This window comes from Aristolochia californica, unplaced genomic scaffold (genome assembly GCF_029961685.1).
Source record: "Aristolochia californica isolate CCGP_79_NKW_82.1479 unplaced genomic scaffold, dmAriCali1.0.hap1 SCAF_16, whole genome shotgun sequence".
NCBI lineage: Eukaryota > Viridiplantae > Streptophyta > Magnoliopsida > Piperales > Aristolochiaceae > Aristolochia > Aristolochia californica.
The window spans coordinates 18,436,416-18,462,197 of NW_027181837.1; the positions used below are offsets into that span (position 1 = coordinate 18,436,416).

Genomic DNA, 25,782 nt, shown 5'->3' on the forward strand with positions numbered 1-25,782 from the left:
TGCGTAATTCAGATCCCTTCATGTGCTATATACGTTTACTCTTTGAACTCTATAAATAATACATAAAGGAGGATTAGTAAAAAGCTCACAACCCTAATCCTCTCTTCTCTTCCGAGGAGCTCTCTCTCTCTCTCTCTCTCTCTCTCTCTCTTTTCCTAATTCAGCTGTCCCTTTTCTCTTCCTCTCCTCTTCTTCTCTTCTCTTCTCCTTTTTCTTTCTTTCAATACCTCATGTTAAAGGCATAAACACCATGGAATCGTGAATATAACATGGTATCGGAGCAGTATTTTCAGGATTCTGTGTCCAAGGTATCTTCTTCCTCTTGATTGCTTGTCATGATAAGCTTTGATGCTCTTGGAGTGGTTCGATTCCTATTGAGATAAAGTTTGTTCTCTGAGATTAATGACTGAATATTATGCGTTTGAATGAAAGCTGGAAGGTGCTTGCTTTATGTCCAATTTGTGCATGAAATTTATATATTATAGCTCTACAAAAAAAAAAAAAAAAACAAAGCATACCGATTGTATGGAAAAACTTGGTTTCCTTCCATTACTGGTAGCTTCGACTCATAACATGCTTTGTGCTTCTTGTTGCTGGATTCTCTTGAAAGATTGATCTTTAAGAAGTTAAGTTGATATGGTCTTGAGTGTTTGAAGGATTATGATTTTTTTTTTTGCATGAGCCACATAAATTCTGGGTTTATTTCATCTACATACCAGAAGTTCAACAACAAGTCTTGGTCAAAAGGCGTGCGAGAGATTGCGAATGTAATAGGGTATTACACTTGGCTTAAACAGAGTTAACATTTTTTTTTTATAATTTTAGCTAATAGAGGATATGAGTGAAAGTTTTTTGAGTATGGGTTCTTGGGCAGTGATTATTGGTACAGGAACATCGAGAACAAAAAATCTTGTCCTCCATGTGGTGTGTGAATTTTTGCTTATATCTTTCCTTTTTATTTTTACAATTGGCACTTCAATTTTATTTTTTATTCTCAATTAACCCCCTTCTTGAGAATTCATCAGGGACAACAGTCCCAGAAACGAGATCGAAAGCCTCAATGCTACCATAATAGGTCCTTAAAATCTTTGAAGTTATGATCAACAACTCACAAAATTTAAGTATTTTCTCAAGAATTTTAGTTAAGATTTCATTGACTTCTACAAAAGAGGTATTTTTCCCACTTCATCGGCTCAATTGTTGAATGTCGAGAATTGGTCTATTTAAGTTGTTTTCACTCTAAAACAACATCTTTGTTGACTCCTAAGGCCTCCACAACCACTCCAAGATGCACATTTTCTTTGAAATTAGATTTGGAGATTGATTTGGGCAATTGAAAATGTAATCTCCTAAATACATCCGAGCTTATTGATTTAACATCTTTTGCACTAGAATCTTTGTTCACACACATTGAAATCATTTATATATTCTAACATACTGATTTATCAAGGCATTTAATGGGGCTTTTGCATAATTTTAGAATTTGGGAGTTGTAATTCAAATCCAAGTTTCTAAGTTCTTTTGTTTTAAAAATATTCAGATTGAACTTGGTCATATATAATGAACTTGTACTTCTAAGCTGAAATTTATTAAGTTTAGATTACTACTTGTGGGTTTATATTTTTAAATTATTATTTATATTGAGCTGGTTTTTATGATTTTTTACCCTATTTGAAAAATTAATGTGATCGATTTTGAGCATTGATTTTAAAATTTGGTCATTTAAGGCCGATTGAGCTACTAATTACATAAAAAAATGTACTTAGGTTAGTGTACCTATCTACTTGTACTATTAAATCTACCTATTTGCAAGGTTTTGTAAAGGATTGAACTACACATTAAGTAACCCTTTTAAACATCTGTCTTCCCTCATATTGGTAAGACCGTCCTTATCTCAAATTGTTTGAGAAGAACCTATGTGGTTGAGGAGTAAAGGCTGATACTCTTTCTTTGTTTTGTGTGAGTCACAAGTCCCGCTTTCAAATCCCCGTGCGTTCACATATTTGGCGCGGGGACTTTGCATTTGCATTTGTATTTGGAATTTGTTCTGGGTTTAACCCGGGGGTTTGGTTTGCGGGGGAGTGTTGGAATATGTTGGTGATCTGTGTTATGACCTAGTCTTCCGCACCTTAAAAGGTTAACCTATTAAGTGGGACCTAGGACCCACACTTACAATGTGTAGTGACTTGTTGGAAATCCCTCAGTTAGTTGTTACAAAATCCATTTGTGGGTCTAAGTTGTGTATAATTTGTTATTGTAAATCTCTATGAGAATGTGCATTGTAAGTTAACTATTGTGGTCAATTAAGTGGCAAGAATCCTCTTGTCGATAACAATGCAGATGTAGTTTATTGAACATAGTAAATTAACTTTGAGGTGCAAATACTTTAGGAGTAAATTAACAATTCAATATACTTTTATGGTGAAAATAGATTTGCTCATTGAATCATCTAAAAGTATGAATACACATAAATTAAAAAAAAATAGTAAAAATTAGCATAAAAACCTCCATTTTCTCCCTTCCTCTCCCCAGTTTGATTCCACATAGGACCTAACAAAAAATTTAATCCAAGCATGGACCATATCAAATGAACAATGTGAAGCTTACCGTGATATAATATTAATCACAGGCTTAACGCTTGCCCTGATATAATATAAATTCATATATAGAGTAAAGTCAGGTCAGGAGGCTGATCTGAGTAAACAATGTGAAGCTGTATTTAATGGATCTTTCAAATCTGAAGTAACAGCGCCGTCTACTTTCCAGCTGATTTTACAATGGTGATGAAGCATTCATCAGATTTGACGTCCACTCCTCCTGATGAGGAAGACTGCATCTCCAGGCTAAAAGCAGAAGCATGATTGCTCGTCTGGTAAAAGCATCCATGTTTCCTGCTCGGGGTTAATGTTCCCTCAGTGTCTTCCATTTTTTATCAAATGAACACTTGCAACCCACCCCCAGCAGCCAGCTAATGCATCCACTACCAACCCATTGTTAAGCAAAGAGAAGCATTCTATGAAGACTTTTAGGTTGAGTTTGAAACAAAAACAGTGAGAAGAAGAAAACAAAAGGTTTTTCTCTTATTTGAATGGCCATGGAAGAGTGGGATATAATCACGCTCAGGTTGAAACACACATTTGAAGATCAAAATGTGGAATTAAAAGCACTCATCATTCAGTTTAAAAGATGCTTATAGGGGGTGGGCATGGGTTAGGTTAGGGACCAATTTCGCAAAATTCAAACTTCTGTTACTAACCATTACGCCAAAAGACCTGTTTGTTAGCGAAGACACAACATACATATTAAAGATAAGTCATTCTAACAACTTCAAGCCCAAAAAAACTCAAATAGGGTTGGGAAACCACCCCGGTCTTCCACCCCTTTCCCCTATCCTTCAACCCCGCATCCTCGATTAATCCCTAGCCAATCCGCGGCCTATCCCCACCTTGCCTCGGACATATAGCTCATTAAAAAATCTATAAACTATCTGAAAAATATAAAAATCTCAAAACTTGTCCTTGATGGAAAACCAACAATGTTTTTGGATCAGGTTGGGTCAGAGTGTCCACAAAACCCGACTCAATGTACACCCCTAGGGATCATGGCCATGCTCAAAGTATTTGTTTTCCTCCCCAAGAGTGCTACATACGAGATGTCTCTTTGGTTACAAATCGAGTTGTATCGACTTGAATGATGGATATCATCACAATTCTTATTGTGCATGAACTGTATGATATAATGGTGTTCATGATCTAATGAGGAATTGAGTTAATATTCCACATGAATTATTAAACTATTGCTGGAACTCCATTAAAAAAAAAACTAGGATTAGTTCTGCAAGAGTCCACCCACAAGATCCAAGCTTCATATCCTTAAATTGAATCCAAGATAAGTGGCTACTAGATCTAGACTACAAGTTGATCAGAAAGTTACGTATAAACAACTCAATCAAAGCCCTAATAGACAAACAACTTTATTGAAAACAAACAAGCTTAGAGAAACTGGGAATCCGACGCTAACAGAACGGGCCTACGTAATCAGGATAATGCTGCAAGTAATCTAGTCTATACTGTAAGTAGTCTTGTTCATATCCGTCACTGAAATTCTCATCTGGTTTAAACTCTTCCTGGCTTGCCAGGAAAAGGATAACCAGCCACAGCATCATAAAGAAAAAGAGGTGAAGGCTTCTCCATTATTTTATTTGCTTTAATTCCTTTGTGTTCGTGGATTGAAATTTTTAATATAACAAGTGAGAATCGGAACACGGTAGGTCAAATTCAGTTGATTCATGGCGATCCTTCAACTTCAGACCCATATTTAATGGGGAAGATGTTCCTCTTCCGTCTTCTTTCCATATTCCTCTCAAACAAAGGTTGTCCTCGTAAAGCAGATGCATTAATGGAGTAATGAGTCCAGTCTGAGGAGACCCATTTAGAGAAATATTCGAGAGACAGGAGGAAGATAAAGATATGGTTCTCATCCCCAATCATTCTTTGATCTCTTTGCTTTGCCACTTGAAAAGGAAAGAGAAAGACTTTAACAGATGTAAAATTTGATCTTCTGTTAAGAGTAAGCAGAGGCGTAATCATCTTGAAACAGCACCTAAGATGCATTATTAGGGTTACATAGGGAATAGGATGTCGGGTTCGTGGGCTGATGTCGTGTAGAGACGTCAAATCCCTTTAAAAAGGCGAGAAACAGCAATGGCGAGAGGAGAGAGAAGGGAAAAGGTTAAAGAAAAGAAAGAAGAAAAGAAAGGAGAAAAGAAAGGAGACGTTGAGGGGCCCCCGGAGGAGCGCGGGAGTCTCGGGAGTATTAAGGAGGTGGGGTCCCTTTTTGTCGGGGGTGATGGATCGTCGCCGCCAGGCGCCAGGTCTCTCTCCCTCTCTCACAGTTGCAGTCTCAGCCTTTCAGCTTTCGGCGCTTCCTCATCCTCGGTTCCCTTCCGCCATCTCTTTTCCTGATTTCTCCTCTTCAGTTCTAGTTCTGGTTATCATCTCTCTCTCTCTCTCCACCTGTGGCTCTGACTCGGATATGCATTACTCAGAGTCTCGCACAGAAAACTCCGAGTCTCAAAACTGTTTACCGTTGAAAAAGATTCGTACTCCTCTCTGCTCCCAAAGTTGCAGAGGAGAGCCACCTACACGATTATTATTGCGTCCTCAAAATTACTTTTTTGTGTTATTTAATTCTTCGGCTTTTCAAAAACACACAACCAAGGGGCCAGCCATATATGAAAGGTACTGATAAGCCATGCAGCTACTGTTAGGCTTTATGAAAAATCTTCTACAGAAAAAAACCCAGAAGATCGACAAAAAAAACTGAGGAAATTAATCAATCCCTTTTTTTTTTCAGTTCAAGGAAAAAAAAGAAAAAAAAACCACAACGGCTGCCGTGTGCAGTCTGTAATGAAGTGAATCCGCCACCAAACGTGTGGTAACTGTCCTGGATAGATCAGCAGTAATTGGGATTCAGAACCGTTGATTTGATGTTTAATGAGAGGATCCTTTTCCTTAGACCAGTCGTCCAATGTCTTTTGGGAAAATTAAACGTAGAGGAGGCGAGCCAGGGTATTTTGATATTTATGATCGAATATGCGCAGTAAATACGTAATAGTTTAGATGAAAGTATGCTAAGAAAACGGTGAGAATCGAAGGGAACCCGTGAAAAAATCCTCACCTTCTTATCTCAAACAACCCACGGTTTTCTGTCGTCCACCTTTGCGCGCTCTTCCCCTTCGTCTCCATCAGAATTTACTACAGGGTTGTGGTGGTTTCCGACGGATATATCTCGGGTGATATATCTCTTGGGGTGTTAAGCACATGCAGCAGTCTCTGCCTCACTTCCACCGCCACTGCGATCGCATCCATTTCTTCGATTTAACATGATGAGATAGGAAGGCCATGGCTTTCGGATTTCCTTTCTAGGTTTTTGTTCATGAAAAACTAGTAGTACCCATTCTACCTCTCTCTCTCTCTCTCTCTCTCTGGGATTTACATCTTTCGTTTCCTTTTAGGGTTTTCAGCTTGATTGGATTTTCTCTCCAACACTCTCACCTGGGTCTTGCTTGCTGGAAATGGAGGATTACACACATGTAAGCGAGAATGGTACAGTTAGAGGGAGTTTTGTATATTGTGCAGCAGTTCCACCGAACGGGTCCGTGTATGGCAGAGGCAGCGACAGCTCCGCCATGCAACCTCAGCAGGTTCTCCCTCCAACCTCTTATCGTGGGGACTCCTTCGCTGTGAAGACGGAAGGAGCGTTTTCACAGCATCTGCAGGAATTTCAGTACTCTTTTATTACGGGAAGAGGGGGTGGCGGTGGTGGGGGGTCAGTGCAACCTCAAGAGAACGGAAGTCTCACCGAGGTTGACGCAATCAAGGCCAAAATTGTGGCTCATCCCCAGTACTTTAATTTGTTGGAAGCTTACATGAACTGTCAAAAGGTATAGAACAGCAGATCAGGGAAACGCAACTTCACTTGTGAGCAGAAATGATCAGAAGCAGATAAAGGAATTCCAGCTTTTCCTACTTAATTTCTTCGTTTATGTAGGTGGGAGCTCCACCGGAAGTCGAGGAACGCCTCACAGCCATCGGAAGAGAGTTCCAATCACGACCGCGATCTATCATTTGTCGAGAGACGGTTGGAGACCCTGAGCTCGATCAGTTTATGGTGTGATTCGGTTGACACAAATTTTCTCTTGTTAAAGAAATTCATCTCCCACTTCGATCGTCAGTGCTGCACTTCTGCTAATTAATAATGAAATCCATGACGCATTTCCTCTTTTTGTTCAACTCCAGGAAGCCTACTACGACATGTTGGTGAAATATAGAAAAGAGCTGACAAGGCCCTTGCAGGAAGCCATGGATTTCATGAGGAGGATCGAGTCACAGCTGAATTGCTTGAGTAATGGCACCGTACTCAATTTTTCTACAGGTAAAAAAAAAAAAAAAAAATCTCTCTTTTACAGCTCTAAGATCTGAAGGAAAAGAGAAAGAAAGAAAACCAAAGAACACAAACTGTGAAGAAGAAAGACAAAGAAGCGACTGCATAAGGAGAGATCGAGAGAAGGCTTTCTTCTCTCTCATCTCTTTTAAAAAGAAAACCCATTGAAAGAAATTCCCAGAGATTCAAAAAACTGCGGATTTCAATACTTCCAGTGACCGTAGCCGTACACCTGTTGTTGCACTGCAGTGAAAGCCTCTGCTCCCTCTTTCTCTCTCCTGACTTCACGCCCCCGCGTTTCTTGCGAGGAGACTTTGACTGAATACTGCGACTGCGAGTTCCCGATACGGATGACAACCCTTTACGACGCTAGAGTACTCTCCTCTCTCTCTTTCTCTCTTACAGAACAGAACAAAGACAAAACGATCTTATGTGAGATCTTATCTGGAATTGAAAACACACGTTGGCGTCTATTAGGGTTTTCTGGCAACTTCCTTCTACGGCAGACTGAGTGCATTAGTCTATGGTGATCAAAGCTCACCTACCTCTGTAATAACAATTCATCTCCAAATGTTCACGGCTTTTTGCTTTCTCAAGTTACAAGGCCAGTAAAAAGTTATTATAAACTTACGCTACTTTTTGTCATGTCATCTATTATTTTTAGGTAAAAAACGAATGAAGAAGAATCCAAGAACCAGTCTTGGGAAAACCAGTCTCGTGTCTTGGGAAGGCAGCTTTTTTCTGGTATTTCCAGGATCTATATTACCTTGCTGGTTATGGCTGTAAAACCAGTCTTGGGAAGAACAGCTTCAACAGCAGTCCCTTCAACCTTCTTATTCATCCATTTGTTCATGGCTGAAACGAAATGTTAGTTTGTTTTCTCGTAAGACCTTTCATGTCAGTCGATGGAAGTAAACTTTGGGCTGGCCTTTGGGAAGAAGAGATATACTTTTTGTTACATGCTAAGGCTTTCGTTTATAAAGATGTTGTGGTACATTTAATTGTTATTTCGGTATCTTCTGCATTTAAGAGCTAGCTAGTTAGAACTCAGTAAGAGTAAGTACTAAGGAATGACTAGATTATATGTAGGAGCAAGAACCTATTTGAACGTTTGTTGTATACTTGAAACCGATAATTTTTTTGCTAGGATATTCATACTGGAATTTAGTGGGATGATAAAGGGCAAAACTTTCAGATGGGGAGTATTGTTTTAGTGCTATTTGCAGAATGGTTAGAATGGAAACAATGCAAGGTTTGGTGTTACAGGACTTGAAGCAAAACCCATTTTCTCTTAAAGAAGTTGAGATTGTCATCATGGAATCAGATTTTGGAAGCCACTTTATCCATCTTGAATTCATTTTATCCTTTCTCTATGGGAGGCATTTCTTATGAGCATCTCCTTGGACAAGATGCTTCACAATTGGATTTGTTTTCTGAAGTAAAGTGGGTGGTTTGCCTCAAAGGAGAAGCTTTTTTGTGTTTTAACATATTCCAGTAGTTATAAATGCCAATATGTTTGCATATGGAAACCATGGCAACTAAACTCATTAAAGAAAAAAATAGATTGAATGATGCCATTTGGAAATTCAAATAAGAAGAAGAATTTAAATCTCTCCTGCAAATGAGCAGCAATATGCTTTCTATACTTGACATGTTTATTACATTATCCTCGTTGTGTTATCCGAAAACTTTCTATTTGGACCTTCTGTAAATATGTTTCCTGTTGATTGATTGTTTAGAACCAATTAAAGCTGTAAAACTGCATTTTTTAGGCAATAACTTTGACAAGTATGGTTCCCATACTTTCTCAAGTATGTGATTTGCTTAAAAATGACTGAAGTGGGAAATGAGTTGAATGTTCCATTAAAATGAGGGTTGAGCTCGATGTTATGTAATGTGTATGAGAAGGTGATTAAGATCATCAGTAGGTAACACTTTGGTATTTGATGCTAGTGATAGATATATGAAATGGCACTGCAGAAAATCTCTGAGTGGCAAGTTACTGATGTACATGGACTTTTCATTCAGTGTTACGTTTCTAAGAAGAAGAAAAAAAGAGAAAATACTTATAGAAAAGTGATACTAGTATTAATGTTGAAAATGGAACAATGAAGATATTGGCATGTTATAGACATCAGTTTAAAATTTAGTGTATTCTGTAGAATTTAAACTACACTTGAGGAGAGGCACAAACCTGTGGCAAACGTTAGAAGTTAGGTATGTTAATACTCTGCAGTATATAGGACATGAAGTAAACCAAATGGGCTGCAAGGCTCAATGTTGTATGAATAACTGCATTTGTGCTCCATTTTGATACACTCACTTGTCAAATTTAGGATTTGGATCTGATGCAACTTCGCATCCGTTTCCTTGATTAAGCAGATATGAGGACCACAGATGTCTGATCATATACTTAACCAGTAGACTATCATTTGACATACATGATTATCTGAAAAAAGTACAATTGTATAAAGTGTTAAGGAAAGAACTTAGCAATTCATAATATTGCAAGAACTGTGTGAGAAGCTCAAGAGAGTGAAAACTGTTATCTTGGTTTTGGTTTGTTTGTTTAAGAGCATGAGAAGATCCAATAAATGTACATATATATATGCTTTAGAAGATTGCGATATGACTGCCAATCTATCTTGCTGATTTGATTGTCTTAGGAGCATTTTGGATAAATTCAATGCCTCATGGAAGATAATGTTGTTTCATGATGCAGAAAACAATTTGAAAGATCTTTGCAGCTTGTTAAATTCCTTCAAATTTGGGTTATAACTAATTACATAGAAAGTATAGTATTTTAAATGAAGCTATTATTCAACCATAATGTTCTTCCTTTCTATATTTTACCATTGTGTTGTGTTTCATTAAGAACATTCCTGCATAACATTTGGAGTGATTTTCTACCTACTAGATGAAATAGGCTTGAGCTTCTCTACTATGAAACCTGAGCTTTTTCAGTATGATGTCTTTCTTGGTAGCTCAAGAAGTGCCTTCACCCAAAATTATCCACATACTAATAGCCATATATAGAGAGATCCTACATGTGAGTGGGAGTGTTGGGAACAAACCCACATTTGTGATCAAGACTGTTTATGACATTGTACAAGAACTAGGGAAATGCCTCTCCACTCTAAACTTGAACTTTTTTAATGTGATTTCATCATACTAAGCATCACTATGCTGATGATTCATGAAAGATGCTTGAAATTCTTTTGTTCTTTAGTTTGTAAATATTGGCTCATATAGACTCTTCTATTTTTTATAGTTTTTTTTTTTTGTCGGTTTGCTTATGTTTTTTTTTATTCTTTTTTTTCTGTAGAAGTAACTTATAGTCGAGCTTTTTCTACTTATCTGTCATTACTGAGGTAATTCAAAGGAATGCATTATATACTTAAAAACAAACAGGAATGCAAAGGAAGAGACAAAGAGCTGTACAGCTAGTTAGCATGTTAACTTATGTGACACACCCTTTGTATCTATACTGTCTGCTTTTGTCTTATTTTCTGATTAGAAAAGTTCTTCTTGACACCACCCTTGTCTGCCTCAAATTCTTGTCTGATGTCTTGTGAAAGACAATTAACCGATATATTCTTTTCCTGGTTCCACCAGTTGGTAGGAGTGTAGATGAAACTGCAGACAACTGTAGTAGCCAACCGAAACTAGAATTACAGTGACATCAAGTCTTTTGAATGCATGATGTCTGGCAGCTATCCTACTCTGTATTCATTTCAATATGCATAATACTTTCCAACCGACAATGCAGATGAAAAATGCGAAGAAGGTGTTGGTTCATCTGAAGAGGACCAAGACGGCAGTGGGGGAGAAACAGAACTACCAGAAATAGATCCCCGTGCTGAAGAGAGAGAATTGAAGCATCACCTACTAAAGAAGTATAGTGGTTATTTGAGTAGCCTTAAACAAGAGCTTTCCAAGAAAAAGAAGAAAGGTAAGCTACCGAAGGAAGCAAGGCAGAAGCTGCTCAGCTGGTGGGAGCTGCACTATAAATGGCCTTATCCATCTGTAAGTCTTCACTGTTAATGAGTTTAGGAACTTGAAATCAAACAGAACGGGCTAAGATCTTTAGGCCTAATGAAAATGAACTTAATATAACTACAAGAATGTCGCATGCTTTTTTATGTTTTGGCTGATTGTTTAGATTCTATGTGAAAATGGACAGGAGTCAGAGAAGGTTGCTCTTGCAGAATCAACTGGTCTTGATCAGAAACAGATCAATAATTGGTTTATTAACCAGAGAAAGCGGCATTGGAAACCATCGGAAGACATGCAGTTTGTGGTGATGGATGGACTTCACACACAAAATACTGCGCTCTACATGGATGGCCACTTCATGGGTGACAACTCCTATCGCTTTGGCCCTTAAGTACAAAGTTACACTTCTCTAGACCATGATCTAGTGATGCTAAGGATGTGATGGGTATTGTTGGTAGAGAATGAAAGATGTAACCTCTGGCTTGTGATGTAGAACACAGGGTGGGTGCTTGTCATTCTCATTGCCCATTATTATTGTTGTTTCGGCGTTGTTGATGATGTTCCTACTTTAGTCGTTTTCAGTTGTTAGTTCTTGGATAATAGTGGCGGGGGCAGTGGCTGGGCAGTAATTGTATATCCTTTCTGTTTGTCGAGGATGGAGACTTGCTTGCAAGTGTATCCTTAGTGTGTTGAATAGCATCAGTGGAACAACTGAAAAGAGTTGCGGTTTCTTTATGCAGCAGCCACTCTGATTCAGACTGATCTCTTCTGCTTGATTCGTATGTCTCCAGCAACTTGCTGAGGTGATCCAAATCAACTTAGATATCGATTTCACCAGGTTTGTTCTTGTCCAGGTGATGTCAATGATAGCCATTGTTGGAACTGGTTCATCTTTCGTTTGATGTCATGAGAAACTGTCTCATTTTACTTTTGTGTAATGAGCCTCATCTGCCAGGGATATTTTAGACGGCGTATTCTCCATGAGATTTAACAAAAGTTTCTGGACATGATCTAGGAATTCTTGGTATCTGAAAGAAACTACTTTCAGAGCTTGAAGAGAACCCAAAAGAAAGATCAGGCAGAAATTAGTTTACGTATCGAAAGTCCTCTGATTAGCAGTGAGGGATTATGCTGCTACTAAATCAGTTCTTCACGTTGATCATACCATTGGGATTCAACAAAGAGTAATAATCAATGCACTGGACTAGTTTTATCTTCCCAGAAAATAAAAGCTGTGAAAATGGTGGTTCTCGACAGAAAGAAAAAGTTATAGTAGGTTTGTCTAGAACTGAAGTAACCTATAATAAGTTTGAACGGTATGCTGATATTGTGATTAATCTAGCGCAAATAAAACGCGAAGAAAACATTTTGATGAGAGATTCAGGTGGGACTTTATTCTTGATGGAAAGATCGAACTGAGATATGCAATAACAAAGAGAGTTTGATTTTTAAATGGAAATCTTTTTCATTTTATTGCTCAAGTAGATTACATTTGTTTTATATATAAAGAAAAATAAGAAACGTTGGGGTTTGTTCTAGACTTTTTGAAATCCTCTCCAATGTTCAAAAGCATCCAACGTTTACATGCTTTGGTCAAAGGCTGTGGAAGTCCCAAACCATATGCTTAACGTTGTTGGGTCTAATGAAATCAAACTTCCAATATCAATTTCGATTTTTCTATCTTATCAACAATTACATAAGCAAAATTAACAAATTTTTGTAGTAGTTTACAATCAATATTTCAAATTGCAACTCCACTTTGAAAGAACTTTTGCGCTAGAATTAAATTCTCCACCGAAAAATCAACTAAATGACATCTACAGTTAAAAAACACTAAATGTTTACAACACTTGCCCAACACTTGAGACTTATAGTAATCAGCTATTAGGCTTAGTTAAGGGATTTTTCAATAGCTCCCAATCAGTTTATACAAGTATTGATTGGTTTACAAATGTATGATATACTTAACCAGTTATAGCAAAATAGAGCCTCTGTATAGGCATAAATTACAACTGAGCATATGAATAAGATTACACGCAATCATAAGGTGAATCTACCAGTAATTCAACAACTCTAACATATTTAATCTTAAAATAAATGCATTCAAACTAAACAATTGATGTGAAAATCAGGGCTTATTATGATGTAAAAATTCATGACTAAACTTCCGCCAATAAAAAACCTAGTATTTTAAACTGATATTAAAATATATGCACTTAAATACTTGGCTTTGAATGAAAAACCCTATTAAAAACGCTTCTTATTGTTTAATGGTATTAACACTTACAAATCAATATGAGAGTATTAAGGTGCTTTGAAATTTGTGTAGGCAAGGATATCGTGAAGTTTGTGACGAGTTTGATGTATATAGAACAACTCCCAAAGTTCTAAACACTAGCTTTTATGAATGGATAATGGTTATTTTTTACATTTTACAAAATAGGTGAAAACTAGGTAAAAAATTATGAAAATATTAACAAATCCGATTTTTTATTGTTAAATATGTTGGTAGGTCACTTACAAAATTTTAAGACCTAAAATATCCGGATTTGGGTCTAACATTTAAAATTTTTGAATTTCTGCAGCATGAATTCGAATATTGTGCCATGGATTCATCTCCTTTTCTTCCTTCTACTTCCATAGGGTTTGAATCCTTTGTTTTTGTCAAAACTTTCTATTAGTTGGTACACTTCCTTTTTGTTGCTTTTTCACTTAGATGGGGTTGAATCCTCTCATGTGTTCGACTCCTACAATGTGTTTTTTCAGTACGAGGGTCAGATTCATTTTTAATTCCAAAAGTTTCTATAACTAGGGTTCAACCTTTTTTCTCTTTTCTTTGCCTTATGGGTTTAACTCCTTTCCTAAGGGTTGAATCTTTTTTTTTTTCACAGTCCATTTACTCCATGGATTCGAGTCTTGCTCCCTGTTGAAATCAAATCCTATGAAGAATTGAACACCACTTTTAATTCTAAAACTTACTGTAAGTGGAGTTCGACTCTTTTTTTTTCTTTTCTTTGTGTTTATGGGTGCAAATCCATGCACGAGTTCAATTCCTTTTCAAAGATTTATAGAGGTTTTTTTTTTTTGCTAAATTTTCATTCAAGAGTTAATGTAAAATAGTTGAGTTTATTATCATCAAAATTCTAGTACTTAGAGGTGTATTGAGCCTCATTTTCCACATTCTCCTCATTTATGTTGATGACAAATACAAATCAATTGATAAATGCAAATGCAATGCAAACTAGGTTTTAAAAGTTCATATGTTTTGAAACTAACTCCCTGGGAGTTTATACTTATATGTTTCAATGTGTTTTAACTTCCTTCACTTTCTATTTTATGTTTCAACTATGAGTTTGCTTCCCCTCGATGAGAAAAGTCCTTTGTTAAAAACTTTGTTCTTTGTAGTCGTAAGTTAATTTAACGCCCTATAATTCTCTTCCCCTTTTGGCATCATCAAAATTCAAACATAACAACGTCTCGAGGCAAAGTGAGTGAAGAGAGTAAATTGATGTTTTCATTAAAATGATATGACCAAAATATAATAGAGGTATAGCCAACAAGCTCTTCATACATTAAGATAAAATAAAATGATCCTGGCTAAAATGGCACAACTACTCTGGAGGACCGATAGGAGGAATATTAGATGGTAGCTGATTGATCTCTAAGCCAAGCTCCTCAAAGATAGTCTAAAAGGTGTGGCTATCTTCATCCATGGGTGTAGGATTTGCAAGCCTATTTGACTCATGCTATGGTGAATGTTTAGTCTCACCCGATTGGTCTTCTACATGAGGATGATATGGGGCCTCCTTTGTCTTTAGAACAAGCTTAAAGTATTGTTGAATAGAAGTCACCGAAGACTCTAGAGACTACTTTCTGGGTAGAGTCTCAAAACTATCTAAACTTAGTCATGAGCTAAGTAAGCATCCTCACCATGTGTACCTTAGAAGGAGTCTGAGTCTGAAACTTGTCGATAGCGGCTTTGTGAAGAAGAGAAATAATTTTCTTCATTCAAATATCTTGACATTGTTCCTCACTATTGTTGTCATTGTCATTTCCACTACTAGTCCCATCTAGTTGACCAGGTTATGGGTCAAAGGTAGGGGATGGACAACAATGCATCTCCATGTCACCCTATTGACATACTCCATGCCCTTGGGAAGGAAAGAGGAGAGTAACTAGGGGCCAAGAGATCTCAAGGGAAGGAGTGAGGAGAGTAACTTTAGCTCTTGGGAGAGAGGAGAGAAAGAAGACGAACTTGAACCAAGAGGAAGAGGTTTGAATACTCTACCTCATGCCTGAGGCTATATTTATAGTTGTGTAAAGATATTTATATTAATAGAATGCCCTTAGGGCTACATGCTTCTAAAAAAAGACATAAGAAGACATATACCATCTTGCATAATTACAATTTTATGCCATCTCTAGGGAAGTTCTCCTTATTTACCAATCATGCCACCCCTACACACATGAGTGTCTTTTAACACTCCCCATCAAGTTAGTGTTTGTAAGTTCACTTGCAAATAATATTGGTCAAGAAACTTTTGTGCTTGAAAAAGAAATTTTGATTGCCTTGTTTTGATTCATTTTCTTCTTGTTCACATCTTGCTTGTAGTCTTCATCTTGTTCTCCCCCTTACTTGGATATTCTAGTCACATAAAATTTGATTACCGTAATACGTGAAATTCTTCTTTGTAGATTATACTTTTTCTTCTTTTCAAACATGGAATTTGAAAGGAGGCACAGTCACTACAATACTCAACTTCCAATCTAAATTCTTACATTTAAAGAAAATAAGAAGACGACTACATCAAATCAATAGAGCAATGAATGTGACCCGACTTGATTCATCTTGTAGAATCCATCATGGATGATTTTATCACCTACTCCATCTTTCATACTTCTCCTTCTATTCTTCCCCTCAAGCTAGAAGGTAATGGTTGTAATCCCAAATTGAAAAAAAAAAAAAAAGTTGTAGTAATCACCCCCTTCATCAAGGTGTCCTACCTTCCAGTTTGAAACAAAAAAAAAAGTTGCAATAATCATCTCCTCCATCAAGGTGTCCCAAGGATAACTACTCAATCAAACACATACTATCAAAAAAGTAAAAAACATGGGTGATAAAGCAGGAGTCAAAACCAACCTCAAAGGATTACGAACAAAAATAGTGATAATAATCACTAAATTGGGTAATGCATGTCACTCAAAAAATGGTGATAAAAACCCAAAAGGTACCAATAAAATAATCTCAATAGACATAAAACCACCCATATATAAAAAGAGGAGCAACCAAAGCAATACACCAAGGGGTTGGCCAAAGAGGGTAAACAAGAGTAAAAAAAGAACGGTAGGAGAAAGGCAACCAAGTAAAATGGTATCGAGGGATTAAAGGAAGAGAAAATAAACACCACTGTAATAAGAAGGAGATTGTAATGGTAGTATTGAAATAACTTAACAAATTTGACCAAGTATAACCCAAGAGAGAGAGAAAAATAATCCCTCTATAAATATGATAAATGAGGAAATTTAAAAGAATATCTAATAAGAAACTTTTGAGATGGAACATAATAATGGAAACTTTTTAAACATAGACTTCTCATATAAATCAATTACTTTTTAACACAATTTGACCAATTTTTAAAGAAAATATTCAAGAGATAAATTCTTGAATAAGGGAGATTTAGGATACTAATATTTGGAATTTAGAATAAGGAAGATTTAGGATACTAATATTCAAAAAAATTAGACTTTGTTAAAAAGGAAACTAAACTCATATAGGGAAAATCTTCTCTTGTGGAAACTAATATAGTGTGAGATCAAACAAAAGAAATTTTTAAGGAAGGAAAGATACTCAAGTTTATAAAATCATTACTTGATTTTTAAAACAAATAAGAAACTTAATCAACTATAGCAACTCCAAAGTGAAGCAAAAAAGTTGGCTTAAATTTTGATTATTACATCCAACAAGATACCAACCTGACCTTTGATTCTTGCAATGTAGATATCTCTCTCTAGAATGATCAAATGGAGAAACGGATTATTGGGATAGCAAGTAGACTCGTATATATTTCTTTTGAGATATAATTCTGAATATTATTTCTCTGTCATGTTGGTAAAAATCCTTCAAAAATTGAGGCTTTTTGCTACTACATGTAACTTTTTTGCCACTTGATCTTCATAGCTTTATATGTCGATTTCTCTTTCTAAAAAAATCTGATTTCAACGATTCTTTTTTAGTTGGAAGCTAGATGCAAAGATATTTCCAACGGTATATAATTTTCTATTTGAAACATACAGTAAGAGAGTAAAACATCCAATAAAAAATAAGAATTAGAAAAAATAAAAAAATAAAAAAGGAGAAACTACCCTTTTTTTTCTTTTTCTTTTTCTTCTTCTTCTTTTTCTTCCTCCTCCCTTTCTTCTCCATCTTCTCCCCTTTTTCCATGTCAGATCTTCGCCTACTTTGATACCACGTTGATTTCTGTTGAATTTCTGGAAAAAAAAAACTTCACTGATTTGTTGTAATTTGAGTACAATGAGTCTCTATTTACAATAGAGGAAATTAATAGAACCCAATTATAATTATACATCATTGTCCCAATTACACCCAAAGTTAAAAACTAAAAGATAAGTCCTGGAACAATTGAATAACTGAATATAAATAGAAGACTAACATAACTAAAACACCTTTAATTGAAACTCTTATGTGATACCTCCTACTGTGAAACTCCTTTAAGACTCCATTATAATAATTTTGGCTTTGTAAGACTTCTTGTTGTGGAAGTTATGTAAAACTTTTTCATACTTGCTATTCAATACTCCCCCTCAAGCTAGAGTTTTTAATTTTAGCTTGCAAGGAAAAATATTTTTGGTTTTCAATCTCCTTTTGCTGAAAAATATTCTTCATAGTTGCAAAATTGTTCATCTTTTGTTCTTCCCCTTTCTTGAATATTTTGGTCAAACAAAAATAACCCCAACATGTGGAACAAAATACCTCTTTCTTTGTAGCGGGTTCATCATATTCAATTGCCCACTCTGCCACAGAAAGTCCTAGCAATTTGAAAGAGAAGATGTTGAGCTTCTGTATCTCCAAAACGTTATTGCAAAGATATGGACAAGTTAAAGAATTGTACTAAGTGTCTAGTATGGCCATGTGTGAACCACCTTCAACTTGGTCGAAATTGTCCCAATCATCTTCTCCCACTTTGGATTTCCCTTTGCTTTCCCTTGATGGCACCCCATGAATCACCTTCCCTACCGAGGTCCTCTGTCTCATATTTGTAGGCAATTGTTCCAAGAAGAACATTCACCGAAGTTTGCACAACTAAAAAATTATTATAAAATAAAAAAATGCTAAGAGACACTAGAAAAGAATTGCAAAAAGTGAGTTCACCTACTTAAGTGATCCATTTGAAGAATCATAGGGATATTCACAAGAGAAAATACGATCAAAGGCAATAGGGCCATCAAAAGATGGAACTTCATGCTTTATCCGAACATCACACTTTCCTTCTAGCATCTCCACTGAAGAGTTTAAGGCTTTCTTCACTATAATAGACCTGAAATTTTTAAAAATTATTTTTTCGATGAAGTGCTAAGAACCTAAGATACACAACAAAGTTCATGAACAAAAAAATAGCTTGTACTTCTTTGACATTAAACATATCTGCTTTTTTGGCTAAAATATCCTCCCGTCCTTAAAAACCTCCAACCTTTGACTTTAGTTGATTCAAGGTTCACTTGTTTAAATCCCTGGGGTATGACCACAATCTCCAGCAATTGACACACCAAGTAGGTTTTTAGACCAACTTCTTCCAGCTTTGAATCTTACCGCTTCCTCTGTTTCTTCATACAAGTGAAAGGGAGCCACATATGCACAGTCTTGAACAAAATACTCAACCTTTTTGTAAACAAAACTAGCTTTTGAAGAATATACACTATATTCATCATTTTGGGTTTGCTTCAATTTGCAAGAATTATAAATCTCAATCTAAAGACTCATATTTGCCAAAGGAAGATAAAAGAAAGTGCCTCTATTTGGCCAATAAAAACTTGTGTAGTAGTTAAAATGACCTAAATACCTTTGTTAGTAGTGAGCAATGTCATTGTGAATATTTTGCCAAAGTTTTGAAACAGTAGCTCATCTATGTGTGCGATAGAACTTTATTGTTGACATCTTGAATAGAAGTTTAGGGCGAAGAAATCCATCATGAAACTTAATCAGTTAAACAATGCCACTAATTCATTTCAATAAAATTAAATTAATATAAATGAAAACACCACGACTCAAGTTTGGATGTCCCAATTCCATAGCTAATCATGATTTTCAAGTATAGACTAACAAAGACAAATTTTACCTTATTATATTTATGAATTTTCCTTCTCTTTTTATAAGTCATATTAGGTTCTTCAATTCTTCTTAAACCACCTAGCATTACTTAAATGAATAATGTTGCAAAGAGATAAGGCTTGCTTCGTCTTTTTTCTTTTTTTGGTTATCCTCCTTCTCGAATGAGTAAAGAGTATTTTGTTACCAATTTATTTGTAAATCAAGACCATAAAATGGATTCCATATAACTTTTTATTTATAACACAATAGTTAAAAATAATTAATGGTTGCTAATGTGATTTCCAAGTTTTAAGCGGGGGTTGGTCAACATTGAAGTTGAAGTTAGACTTCAAATTCAAGGCAATGATTTGACTCAACTTCAACTCTTCCTTGGGTGTTTGTATAGACGAGTTCAAGTGCACTAAAAAACAGATTCCAATGTTAGTGCCCCAAAATAAAAAATATGATGTAAACAAGAGAATGAGTAACTTTTTATAATATACTTAAATAAAACATATACCGAAACAGATAATTAACCAAGATAAACATGGTTATTATACTAATAAGTAATTTAGTGTAGTATTAAAATATATTAATATACTAAATACTATATTATATTAATTAATTATTATAGTTTATTATAAAATAACATAATAATTACGTGTGACTATAAAATAATATACTAATTAATGAAATACTATATTATACTAATTAATGAAATAGTATATTATATTAATTAATGAAATTATTAAAATAACGTTGGTTTAATTTTTCCTAACTTAGGAAAAATTAAATCAACAACATCGTTTTCCTCACTGTGCCCATAATAGCAGGGAGACAACGGTACGGTAAGAGGGAGAAGAGAGAGAGGCTGAGAGGCTCTGCGACAGAGCGGTGGCAGGCAACTGCGACAAAGGCCAAGAAGGAGAAGAGACGAAGGGAGTGCGAAGACGAGAGGAGGAAGAGAGCGGAAGAAAAAAAAAATTAGGGGAGGAAGGCCAAGTGGGAGAAGAGAGCGCCAGAGAAAAAAAAATTGTTGGGGGAGGGAACGATGCGTTCCGAGCAACACTTCAAGTGAATGATTCGCAAAATTTGGGTTGAATCACGATTCCACAATTTTAGCTTGAGACGATTACCTACATTTTTCAGATGATGTTGACGCTCATTTACCACAAACGGCCTAATCGAATAAAATACGTAATGGGCGTGAACTTTATTTCAACTTCATTGTTGACTAATCCACCCTAAGGGTCATTTCGTAGGGCTTGTTCTATATTTCAACTTCATTGTTGACTAATCCACCCTAACGGTCATTTCGTGGGGCTTGTTCTATATTTCAACTTCATTGTTGACTAATCCGCCCTAAAGGTCGGGCTTGTTCTAGCTTCTTCCACATCATTAACACAAACTTCTGGAGGAAGTTCCAGAAGTAACTTACAATAAAAAAGCATAGGAAAGATAAAAATATTTAAAAAAAATAAGAATTTTTCATTTTAATAATCAAGGCAAATACCGAAATAAAAGATGGCTTATCAATTGTGATTTTCAACTTCTCTCCGTCGCCACCCACGCGTTTGCAGTTACTTATCAATTTTGATTTTCAATTCCGAGGAAGTTCTCAAAGACGAGCAAATTCACCTGCTCCTTTCTGCGGAAGCAATGGTTATCCAGACACCTTGCGTTTAACACAAGTTTAATGGCCGTCTTCTCGGTTTTTGTTATTATTTTTCTTCCAGTTCTCCGTCGAGAATCCTGCACAATGGAGCTTACTCAAGAAACCAGAAATGGGATTTCTAACCCGTTACTTCCCACGACTGTAAAACATAACTCTTTCTAGTTTCTTCCCCTTCTCAATCAGTAGAGATTTCACCATTTTAACACAATAACCTGAACCAGGACGAGAATAATAACACGATCAGATGAAGGCTGCAAAACGCGTTTTCTGGAATCGAATCTCTGAAGCAACCGTTGCTTCGTGGAGAAATCATACTCATATTCTCTGTAGCTGCTCTGAACACGGGGTGAGAATCTCAGGCACATGCAGGGGCCTGGACTTCCTGTTCTGCAACTGAAAATCGGAAGATGCATTTTCCTCGTATCTCTGCAAGTTTGTATGATTGGACGGCCGCACCGCCATTAGGTAGAAATTTCATAGACGAATTACGCATGAGAAAAGAAAGAAAACGATATGAGAATCAAGACAACGAGACAGGTCATGTTTGAGGAGAATCAAGACCTACTTCTCATGTGCTAATGTTTGTTCTTAATTTTCTCCTCCCTTTTTTTCAAAGGCAAGACCTCTCGTGAGATGACAGACGTGGCACCAAGTTTTGGTTTCTTTCATCATCAGTCTCTGTTCTTGATTTCCATCATCACTGTCTGTATCTGCTTAGATTTAGATTTAGATTTAGATTTGTTTTGCTTTGACGAAATTTTCCATCATAATGTTCTTAGTTCAGATATGAATAAAGCTTTTGATGACTGGTGTCTTTCGGACTTGAGCCTTCATCTAATTGGTATTTTGCCACCCACATCGGTCCTAAATGAACGAATTTTGAACTGTCATGCATGTGCATGATTTATTTTCAAGTTTTGAAACGTTCAACACTTTTATTTGGGTTCTCTTTTTCGTGAAAATACCCACCCTTGACGATCATAAAAGTATTTTTTAATTAGGTTCTCTAATGGAGGACTTTTAGAGGATGAAAACAAGACGTAATTCTACTGAAATTTTTTAATCAATAAAAGATATAGACTTAAATGTCATCAATTAATACCCAAAGACTTTTTAAAGAGGCTCTGAATTTGTAATTCTCTTCTCAATTAATTCATACACAGTTAATGCAGCCCCAGCCCCAGCCCCAGCCCCAAGTACATGGGAAGTATTCTGGATTCTGGAATAATAGTCCTTTTTAAATTGTTAAGAACTGCTTTTGGAAGAACAGCTTCATAAAAATCTTGTTTTAAGGTCAGCCTAAGTTGACATTTAGAAGATACCCAGTAATCTCCTACTTTGTATAGAACTAACTTTTTGCTTTTGAAAACTTATTTTGTGGGTTATCAATTTAAGGTGTGCTCCAAGATTGATCTTTTTGCAAGTTTTTAAAGCCATTGAATGGGTAGGCTGCAAGCTAAAATGTTAAAGAAAAGAGTAATTGTATGAAGAATCCAGGTAAGTGTGGCAGGCCTCAAATTATAAAAAAGTTATAGCTAACAAGAAACCAAGAGGCTCACAAGAAGGAAGAGTTTCAGAAAAGGATCCTTGAAGTGTGAAATGTGGGTTTCCTCTTCAATTATTTTCACACCAATCGAGCATGTGTACATCCAATAAGTAAAGGGGAAGGTATCTATGACCTCCCACATGAGCCAAATTCAATCACAGATGAGAGAGAAAAGAAAGTAGTTAGGGACACGACAGAGTTTGGTAAATCAGTGGGAATCCTTGAGCAAAACTGGGAAGAAAAGACAGGTCTCACATGAAATGTCAAAAGAGAAAAGAGTTGGGCACATGAACAACTTAGATAAATATCTTGAAATCCAAAGTCATACATGAGAATCAACACAAGCCTGAAATGGGCAAAAAGTATAAAATAACATCACTCAAATCTCAGAGGAGGTTCCATTTCCTCCCTCAATTATTTTCTTTTCTCTCACTCTAATGGAGTTAGAAGACCACAACTTTGTCCATTGCTACCCTAAAGTAACTAGAGAAGGGGGGGGAGGGGCCTTCCACAACATGTCCCAAAGGGAGAGAATAATTAGCTGTAGTGGTCACATGGTACCAAAGCCTCTGACACTCACACATGCATTGGCTGTCACTGCACATGCTGTCTGTCTCCCACCTTTCATCTTCTCATCGTCAATCCAATTAATCTATCACTCATAGAAGAACCTCACAAGCACCTTACACAAACCTTTTTCATCTTCTCATACTAACAGTATACACAAAGTCACACAGTAAAAAGAAAGTGACATATAGTTAGAAAATCCTGTATCACATTAGCTTAGTTGTTGCTGCTTCAGATGTTATGTTCTTGCTTGTTATTACTCTCTCCTTCTTCCCTCCACTTTGCTAAGTCTTCTAAGCCTTCCCATTCGTCTATACAGCGGAGGGCGCGGTCGAAGCCTGCTCTGCGCATTGGGTGTGCCGGGGACACGAGATAAGATGATCGTTGGTGAGCCCTGCAGCTTGCATGAATGAATGCATAACAGTAGGTCCTACCAAGCGGAAGCCCCTCCGGACCATATCTTTGCTCATGGTTTCTGATTTTGAAGTCTTGACTGGGATCTTTCTGCATGATTTATACTGTGTCCCAATGGGCTTGTTGTTAACAAATCCCCACAAGTATGCCTCAAATGATCCAAACTCCTTCTTTAACTGCAAGCACAGAATGGTAACAATTATTATCAGTAACACAATATGGGATCAAAGATAGGAGGAAAGCTAAAAGTTGTAAACCAAGCAAGTAGACAATTAGTGGCTGAGAGGGGAGGTCAGGGCCCTCAAGTCTCTTAGACCAACTTAAAAGTGTCTTTAGTATTGTCTGATCACACTTAGATGAGATCCTAACAAATTTCTTTAGGAAAGAGGATTAGTACTATCTCCTGAGTACAGCTCCAGAACATGAGGAAGTGTATGGTAGGCCATAAAACAGGAAAGTGATCACAGTAATGGGAGTAAAGTTAAGCAAGCCTTACCCAAAAGAAACACTAAAAATTTACCTGTCGTTTGGCTTTTAGCAGTTGTATCCAGCTAATGCTAGTTGTTTAACTTTTGGCTTTGTAAATGATATTTATACTTTTGATCCAAGAGTGGGGTTGTCAAATTTTAATATTCTTATGCACTTAATTTAAGTCTTCTAATCACTGCCCCTTGGTTCTCTTGTTTGAGACTGCATGAGGGTCTTACTTGATCTCCTTCCGAATAAAAAAGTTACCCTTTTTGAGGTCATTATATTGAAGAAAGTAGAGGAGGAGTCTAATCTAACCTGTACGATTCTGTTAGCATTGTCTACTGCTCCGCGAACTCTGCTCAAATCCATGCCATATTCCGCAACAACGGATGTGATTTGCTTTTCATTAAACTTGGCAACAATTTCTACATCAAAATCAGCAAAAGCAGCCCTGTAAACAGTGAAATGTTCTCGTTAATCAATCACATCTCTTTCAGGTTTTTTTGCTTTCGACCTATGTAAGGGGAAAACCAGAACCTGTGACATTGTATTTAAACTGGAAAAAAAAAAAACTCGTTTAAATATACCTGAAGTCGTTCCTTTTCTTCAAGATAGAAGTCCAATCAGACCCAACTTGAGCACCCGTTAAGATCAACAACTCAAACAGCATTCTGCCATAGGCAAATAGTCTAATTCAGTCTCTTGATTCAAATTAGATTTGATATAGAGAGCAGCAGACAGAGAGGCACTCACTTATCATCGTGAACTGGCACTCCCCATTCCTCATCATGGTAAGCCACAAAAAGTGGGTCTATAAACCAACAAAAGTCAGAGCAGGTTTAGCCGATTACCGATCAAATGAATTGTAATTGGGAACCAAAAAAAAAAAAAAAAAAAAACAGAAAATGATTATGAATTACTAAACCTGAATTGGGTGTAATAAAGCTGCATCTCTTCTCCTCGTGAGCAGTATTAGGAGCAGAGGAATCAACAGCGACTCCCTTCTCTCTCAGCTTGGCCGTAGTTCTTCCGTAATGGGCTATTTTCATTTTTCTCTGTGCCTGTAAGAGGTTCACCTGCTGCCGCCTCGCAGCTGCTATGCTACCAGGGGCTTCCAAAATCAAAGAAGAATCATAGCAGTTGGGCGAAATTTCATGGAAACCCAACCCTCCAACGTTAGATTTCTTTGACTTTTTCTTAACCAATGGTGAAGCCTTTGCCGCCGGTGACCTCACGGTAAGAGGATTCTCTGAGCTGAAATTGAGCCCATTAGGGTCGTTCCCTCGCTTGATCCCGGGCCTTGCAGGCCTTGATTTTGGTGAAATGGGTGGAGAGCCCTTGTTCGAGGCTGGAGGAGTCCTGGAAGGAGATGGTGGTGATAGTGGTGTTGGTGGGGAGGCTGCAACAACCTTCTTCTTGAGAGGTAAAGGGAAAGGAATACGATTGCAGGCAGGCTGCAGCACAGCCCTGCCATCAATCTGAGGTGCCTTCACTTTGGTGGTGCACATGCTTGCCTGCTAGTTGTGGTTGTCAATGTAATGAGAAACAGAGAGCGAGCGAGGAAATGCAAGAAGGGGAAGGGGAAGGGGAACGGAATGGTAATGGTGGTGGTGGTGGTGGTGGTGGGGGAGGAGATGGAGGGAATGCAGGGGTATTTAAAGGGGAGAGTTAGTTTCAAGGAATAGCATTATTAAATGGTGACGTAGTAAAAATAAGCAACTCAATGGGCTGCGATAGTATTCCAAATTTCCAATTGCCAGGGCAGGTAGGGACAGGTGATGGGAGCCGTAACATGGAGGGGTTGGGGTCTGCCATACAAAAGCTTGGAGCAGGCACGAGGGT

At 36.9% G+C, this 25,782-nt stretch overlaps 2 protein-coding genes across 3 annotated transcripts; one reads left to right on the plus strand and one right to left on the minus strand.

Moving 5' to 3' along the window:
* Positions 1-5,628: 5,628 nt before the first annotated feature.
* On the plus strand, positions 5,629-11,872 carry LOC137953165 (homeotic protein knotted-1-like). 2 transcript variants are annotated; one of them, XM_068800420.1, is made up of 6 exons: positions 5,629-5,927; positions 6,017-6,445; positions 6,553-6,672; positions 6,801-6,936; positions 10,715-10,971; positions 11,129-11,872. In XM_068800420.1, the coding sequence occupies exons 2-6, from the start codon at positions 6,077-6,079 to the stop codon at positions 11,330-11,332; spliced, it is 1,086 nt and encodes a 361-aa protein (XP_068656521.1). In that variant the 5' UTR covers positions 5,629-5,927; positions 6,017-6,076; the 3' UTR covers positions 11,333-11,872. The 2 variants fall into 2 exon arrangements, with proteins under 2 accessions (XP_068656521.1, XP_068656523.1); XM_068800422.1 differs by having other exon boundaries at positions 6,026-6,445.
* A 10,895-nt stretch (positions 11,873-22,767) lies between these two features.
* LOC137953800 (uncharacterized) lies at positions 22,768-25,554 on the minus strand. Its single transcript, XM_068801313.1, has 5 exons — positions 24,866-25,554; positions 24,694-24,751; positions 24,528-24,611; positions 24,256-24,391; positions 22,768-23,645 (listed from the first exon to the last, which is right to left on the minus strand). Exons 1-5 carry the CDS (start codon positions 25,446-25,448, stop codon positions 23,367-23,369), a joined length of 1,140 nt encoding a protein of 379 aa, XP_068657414.1. The 5' UTR covers positions 25,449-25,554; the 3' UTR covers positions 22,768-23,366.
* Between the last annotated feature and the right edge of the window lie 228 nt (positions 25,555-25,782).

Coding starts and splice junctions, on each gene's coding strand:
- LOC137953165 (XM_068800420.1), top strand. CDS start 6,077: ATGGAGGATTACACACATGTAAGCGAGAATGGTACAGTTAGAGGGAGT. Junction 6,446..6,552: donor CTTACATGAACTGTCAAAAG/GTATAGAACAGC, acceptor TCGTTTATGTAG/GTGGGAGCTCCACCGGAAGT. Junction 10,972..11,128: donor ATAAATGGCCTTATCCATCT/GTAAGTCTTCAC, acceptor GAAAATGGACAG/GAGTCAGAGAAGGTTGCTCT.
- LOC137953800 (XM_068801313.1), bottom strand. CDS start 25,448: ATGTGCACCACCAAAGTGAAGGCACCTCAGATTGATGGCAGGGCTGTG. Junction 24,612..24,693: donor GTGCCAGTTCACGATGATAA/GTGAGTGCCTCT, acceptor TGCCTATGGCAG/AATGCTGTTTGAGTTGTTGA. Junction 23,646..24,255: donor ATGCTAACAGAATCGTACAG/GTTAGATTAGAC, acceptor CTGTGCTTGCAG/TTAAAGAAGGAGTTTGGATC.